The sequence below is a fragment of the Bidens hawaiensis genome, unplaced genomic scaffold (genome assembly GCF_021521415.1).
Source record: "Bidens hawaiensis isolate Kalapana, Puna unplaced genomic scaffold, B.hawaiensis_p1.1 tig00021509_1, whole genome shotgun sequence".
NCBI classification, from domain to species: domain Eukaryota; kingdom Viridiplantae; phylum Streptophyta; class Magnoliopsida; order Asterales; family Asteraceae; genus Bidens; species Bidens hawaiensis.
The window spans coordinates 386,626-392,842 of record NW_027493343.1 but is presented as its reverse complement, the minus strand read 5'-3'; the positions used below and the strand labels follow the sequence as shown (position 1 = coordinate 392,842).

General features: G+C 34.2%; 1 protein-coding gene and 1 pseudogene across 5 annotated transcripts; one reads left to right on the top strand and one right to left on the bottom strand.

Moving 5' to 3' along the window:
- Window positions 1–291: 291 nt before the first annotated feature.
- LOC143563706 (uncharacterized) lies at window positions 292–3,585 on the top strand. 4 transcript variants are annotated; one of them, XM_077051196.1, is made up of 3 exons: window positions 298–1,522; window positions 2,381–2,623; window positions 3,225–3,585. In XM_077051196.1, exons 1-3 carry the CDS (start codon window positions 1,367–1,369, stop codon window positions 3,240–3,242), a joined length of 417 nt encoding a protein of 138 aa, XP_076907311.1. In that variant the 5' UTR covers window positions 298–1,366; the 3' UTR covers window positions 3,243–3,585. The 4 variants fall into 4 exon arrangements, 2 of the variants coding, with proteins under 2 accessions (XP_076907311.1, XP_076907310.1); XM_077051195.1 differs by lacking the exon at window positions 298–1,522 and adding an exon at window positions 1,559–1,963; XR_013140712.1 differs by lacking the exon at window positions 3,225–3,585 and having other exon boundaries at window positions 292–1,526; window positions 2,381–2,642.
- A 1,344-nt stretch (window positions 3,586–4,929) lies between these two features.
- LOC143563714 (jacalin-related lectin 19-like) lies at window positions 4,930–6,217 on the bottom strand (annotated as a pseudogene). Its single transcript, XR_013140715.1, has 3 exons — window positions 5,843–6,217; window positions 5,546–5,740; window positions 4,930–5,462 (listed from the first exon to the last, which is right to left on the bottom strand). The product of XR_013140715.1 is annotated as a jacalin-related lectin 19-like (transcript).

Genomic DNA, 6,217 nt, shown 5'->3' with positions numbered 1-6,217 from the left:
TATTAAGTCCGTTTAGAATCACGCGTTGACTTTAACTTGATAGGTGACGCTCTAGCTGGACCTTGTTTATTAAACAAACTTATTACAAGCTTGACTCGTGAGTTTAGTTTCGAATCATCTGTTATATATTAGCTTTATCTTTATATTGATGTTGTCATTTATGTTTATATGCTAATAAATGAAATAATAACCGAGTTATATTATGAAAATTTAATTCTTATATGCTAAATTGTTTAATATCATGTTTTGAAGGGTCTGCTGAGCAGGAAATTATCTCAAATCACAATTTTAGTTTCCCGCATAACGAATCACACTAGAACTGGATACCCTATATCTTGTGGTCGCTTGTGTATCAATCGTCATTAGCGTTCAATTGCCGGTGATCCGCTGTTCAATAGCCAGAGGTTATTCGGGTTCAATCGCCAGTTAAGAGCGGTTCGACGTCCTTGGTTTCATTTTTCTTTAAACAAGTAACAGAGGAATCATTTGAGTTAAATTGCTGATTGGTTGTGCGATTGAGTAAGATCGAATTAGCTGTTTTGAGTTGTTCATATTTGCAATTTTTTTTTGCTTTGAAATATTTATTTTAATACGTTATTTATGATGGAAAATTGGCAATTGAAAAACTATGCCCCCTTTTGCCAAACCTGGAACTCACATAACAATTAAAACCCGACGTAATCTTCAATTGCACACAAAGTGTTTGATAAAAGTCCCAAGTGGAACTTTTTATAACTTCACCAACAATCATTCAGAAATCACAACCTGCAATTATGGACCGGAGAACACTGTCTACAATTAAATAGCAAAGTTTTAATATACTACGCTATTTACTTATTAGGTTGTAGTAGCATACTAGCATTTTTACTTTCTTCTATTTTGTTGTCTTTCTTTTTGTGCCTTTGAATTATATGGCTTCTAATATCATTTACATGCTTTAATTGTATGATTAGTGAGTTTATCAGTAGTAAGTTTTCTTTATGCAGCCTTGAAGTTGGCTGTATGCTGATGCTTCTCTTTTGCATTCATTTCTGTATAGTTTATACTCTAAGTAAATTAAATGTGCTATATTTTGAAGGAAAGATTCAAGTTATGCAAACAACCGTTAATTTGATCAGTTACATTCTTAGGTTCAATCCCACAAACAACATTTTTTTTTCATGTTATTATCAATACTTTTATTTAGAGATGGAAAATTGACAGTTGAGTCAATATAATTGATAGGACCCATTCTAAGGTTCACTCTCACAAACACCATTTTGATCATATTCAGTTTGGTTGATTACAGTATGGTTAGGCGCCAGGGGCTACATATCACTTCTACCGACTTTAGCAAATCTGTTGAAGAGACCATGGTGAAGTTGTAATGGTTGGACAAGTTGTAATATATCCTTTGTTAATACTCATTTTATTTTTGCTCAAACAGACATCTATGGGACAAGATCTAAGTCGATTGGAAATGTTTCGTGCATTCTTCTGCAAACATGGAACTACAAAAAATGAGGAAGCTGCAAATGCAATTGTAAGTAGTATGCTTATATATTCATATACATATCTTTTCTATGTGTTCTTGATGGTGTTAAAAATACATATCTTATTTTTGTTATTATATCTAATACAGACACAAATGCAACAATTTAGTTCTAATCTTCCTGAGGGTTCGACCGATAATCCTGGGCCAGGTGACGTTTTTTCTAAGGTAATGGGTAAAGGTCGAAATGGTGATGCAGTCATTTATGGTCTAGGTGCTCGTGGTTCTGATGTTTGGGGTGTAATACCAAGTCGTTCAGCATGTTGTAGAGAAAATATCCAACTGAAGTCTAAATGTGAAGAACTTACTAGTACCGTGGTCCAGTTAGAAGCCCAGGTGTCCGAGATGAAAAGGTCGAAGGATGATTCTAGTGTTCCACCTGTTACATCGTCATCTTTCCCCATTGTAACCAGTGGACCTCCACGCTTACGGGTATTTTTCTATATAAATCTTTAGTGCTCCACATTTTGTAAGTTATATTTTGTACTTCATCAGAAATATGTTATAAACAATAGGTACGTCACTATATTTTTCACAAAGTACATGGTCAAAAAGAGGATTAGTATGTAATTTGGATGTTTTGTTAGACTTAGGATATGTAGAAGCTGCGAAATATAGGTAAATCTTTAATTTGTAGACTCATCCAAAAATTGATTGTAAGTTGGTGATTAAATAACGGTTACATTGGGCTACACTAGAAAACAACAATGTCCATTGATGTTTTTTTTAGATTATATTTTCTATAAAATGTTAGTCTGCTAGTGTAAAATCTTGTTTTTTGTAAAATTATTTTTGCACTATAATGACTCGAGTTTAATATATAACTGTTTTTTGAAAACTAAAATCTAGGTCGAAGATGAAGTTTTCCTCAAAAGCATTCTAAACCCTACTGAGCCTGTAGCAAGAGGATGGGTGAAGAGCCTGGACCCAAATGAGCTAGTTGGTGGTACAGAGATTGGACCAAAATGGTGTGAGGTAAATGTTCAAGTACCAATAAAAATAGATGAAAAGATGGTGAGACCATATGGGTTATTTTCCACAATTCAAGATTGTATTGGTGCATCCATCGCATGGCCTTATCCATTCATCTCGGTATGTATTTGTTAAACTTGTGATTAGGGGTGCAAACGGGCCGAGCCGAGCCCGAGCTCGACCAGGCTCGAGCTCGGCTCGTTTAACTTACATAGAGCTCGAGCTCGGCTCGTTTCGAGCTCTATTTCCAAAGCTCGAGCTCGGCTCGTGAATAGATTTTCAAGCTCGATCTCGGCTCGTGAGTAGATTTTCAAGCTCAAGCTTGGCTCGGGCTCGGCTCGTTTACCATTTATAAGTTATTTTTTAAATAATATAATTCTTTTTATATATTTTTTTATAAAACTCTCTCTCTCTATATATATATATATTAATAACTATTAAATATATATTTTAAAAAATTATATAAATGGCAGGCTCGTTTAGGCTCGTGAGCCGGCTCGAGCTCGATAAGTGAAGCTCGGGCTCGGGCTCGTTTATTAAACGAGCTTACTTTTAGGCTCGAGCTCGGGCTCAGGCTTGATTAAGCTCGGCTCGTTCGAGCTTTTTAGCGAGCCGATCTCGAGTAGCTCGAGCAGCTCGGCTCGTTTGCACCCCTACTTGTGATACGAATAATTTTAATAACATGGAACTTAATGCTTATACATGGATGGTTTATTTGTAGGTAGTCCGTGAGGATTGAGGTCGCATGATGACTCGGGATTTTATGGTGCTTGTTTCTTTTATTGCTTTTAATTTTTTTTGTTGAATGTTACAAGAGTTTATGTTGGATAATGTTATAACTTATTTATGTTTAGTGTTTTCGTTATGAACAAACTTATTTAATATAATGAAGTTTTATTTCTTTCAATATTTAGATGTCCATAAACATATCGTAAAATTGTGTGTGTGGACGTTTAAAAAAGGGTTGTACAATATGATATGTTAGGACTTCGAATTATTGTCCTATTAAACGTTAGAACATTGTAAAAGTGTCATAATATGTTTTTTAGGACGTTGTTTAAGTTGTTCATAGACATATTATGCGACCATAAAATTTAGTTTCGTAATCTTGTTTGGGATATTAGAACCCTTTTCTTGGTACTATAATGTTCCATCATACGGGTCCTATAAATTAATTTTTAAGGACAGTTGTATGTGTGTCAAAGTTTACAATTAGGTAAGCACATGTCAAAATATTGTAAAAGTGTTCCAATATGTTTTTATTGGGACGCTTTTTGGATTGTTAATGAAGATATTATGCGACTATAAAATTTGTTTCATAATTTTATTTGTGATATTAGGACTTTTTTCTTGGTATTAAGGTACCTATAATGTTACATCATAAGGGTCTTATAAATTACTTTTTTAGGACGCTTGTATGTGTATCAAATAATTAAAGATAGGTAAGCACATGTTAAAACATTGTAAAAGTGTCCTAATATGTTTTTATTGGGACGCTTTTTGAGTTGTTAATGGATATTTTATGCGACCATAAAATTGGTTTCATAATCTTATTTGGGATATCGGGACGCTTTTTGAGTTCCGAGACTTATTACGTCCCCTTTACATGAAACGTTTTTCTCGTTGGTCATATTAAATGAAAGGTCCTATAAAATAGCATTTTAGGACGCTTTTGTGCGTACTAAAAAGCCATTTTTGTTGTAGTGATTCCAATATTTGACTGAATCATATTTGTTTTATGTTCTTAACTGCTGCTTGAAACTAGAACTGTGCATATATATTTGACTGAATCATATTTTTGTTATGTTCTTCTTAACTGCTGCTTGAAACTAGTACTATGCATATATATTATGAACATGTTGTTGATTGAGATTCAACTCGTAATGTCATTCATTTTATTTAGAACTGTACTTATTGGATAAATAACAATGAAATACTAGATAAATTTGCACCTCTCTTGCAATGAATTACAAGAAATTATATTTAGGGATACTCATATGTCATATGCCCCATCTATAACCGTTTGAGCCTTTGGTTTTGCCATGTTCACCATCTCTGATAGCAAAAAGGTTAAATCATTTAGGCATTATGTTGAAAGAGGTTTTTCTTAGGGCTTGATATGTTGCTCGGATTCTTTATTCGATATATGGTCATGATTTTGGATGAATACAATTATGATTATTTGTATGAGTATGTATATGAATGTGCAAGGACTCTCGGACACACACACACAAAGAAATAAAATATGCACACTATTATTATTATTATTATCACACTTTGAAATGTCGGTACACAATTAGTATTTATACCCTTACATTTGGTTATGTAAATTTGACCGACTTATATTTGTGTTATGTTATGCTATGCTATGATATGATATGTCATGTCATGTCATGTTTTGATGCTTGAAACTCATACGTTGCATATATTATTATGAAATGAATACATTCGCTGTTTGAGACATTGATATATAATAACGGGTAATGACAATTGTACTACATACAAAGTACATGAATGAAGATGATCGGGTGGATCAGTGACCCGTTAGCGATCCAAATTGGTTGTTCAGCAAAAACGAAGTTGGGGATTACTCATATGCATATGAGTATCCCCTATAACCTTTTGAACCTTTGGCCTTGTTATGTTTATCATCTCTGATAGCAAGATGGTTAACTCCTTTAAGCATTACGTTGAATCTTTGAGAGAGGTTTGGTTTAGGGATTGATAAGTAGAACCCGAGTGAATCCAGAAACCACCCGCCTCTTCCCGTAAACCCTACAATATGGCCTCCGTTTGCCGATAAATTAAAGGGTGTTCCTTCTTCAACCCCAAATGGCCCAAATGTCCTTTTGTTGGTCTTGAAAGTGAGTGACCGAATCACGGGGCTGCCTCCATAGACCACACGACAATAGTTCCCGCTAACACTTACTAATATCTCCTCAGGGTACTGCAACTTAATCTGTAATTAATTCATAAGAAATTCCATGAATCAGTTTCCAACTTTGAATATAGTGCAAGGAAATTTAGTGAAAATGTATTTACCTGAGCCGATTGTGTTCCATCAAAGCCGCCATGTTTTTAAGCCATAAAGGGTTTAACATTGTTATCATATGTTACACGAATTGAGTCGATACATCTGCCATATACAATAGTTATTTCTCTTACTCCGGTGTGTACTCCATCATTCCATTCAACTCCTCCATGTCCTCCCCAAGGTCCCAATAGTTTACTACCGTCCTGCAATATTCAATTATAAGTGAGACCAAGTTCATAATTTAGATAAAAAGTTTAAAGATTGAAACAAGTATAAAAAGATAACAAGAGATTAGGAATTAATACCATGATGAACTCAACAAATTGCTTGAAAGAGAAGTCTCTACAAAGAAAGATGTGATAATTGTGTATCTTGCTCTTGCTATTGCACACTAATTATAGACTGCATATATAGAGCAAACAAAGCACTACAATGCTAAGCTCCTGATTCCCATTTTGATTCCATTCCAACAAAGAGGTCATTCACATTTCATAATCACAATTCACATGCATAAAGCATTTTATGTACTAATTCCTTCATTCCTGGTTTTTTTATGTTCACATATGTAGAACATGAACCGTAGATAGTGGGAAAAAAGGGATAATGCTTTCTAAACATGCCATTTGACATTACCCTCTGCTTTTTCTTTGAATATATTCCATAGCATAGTAGATTCATTT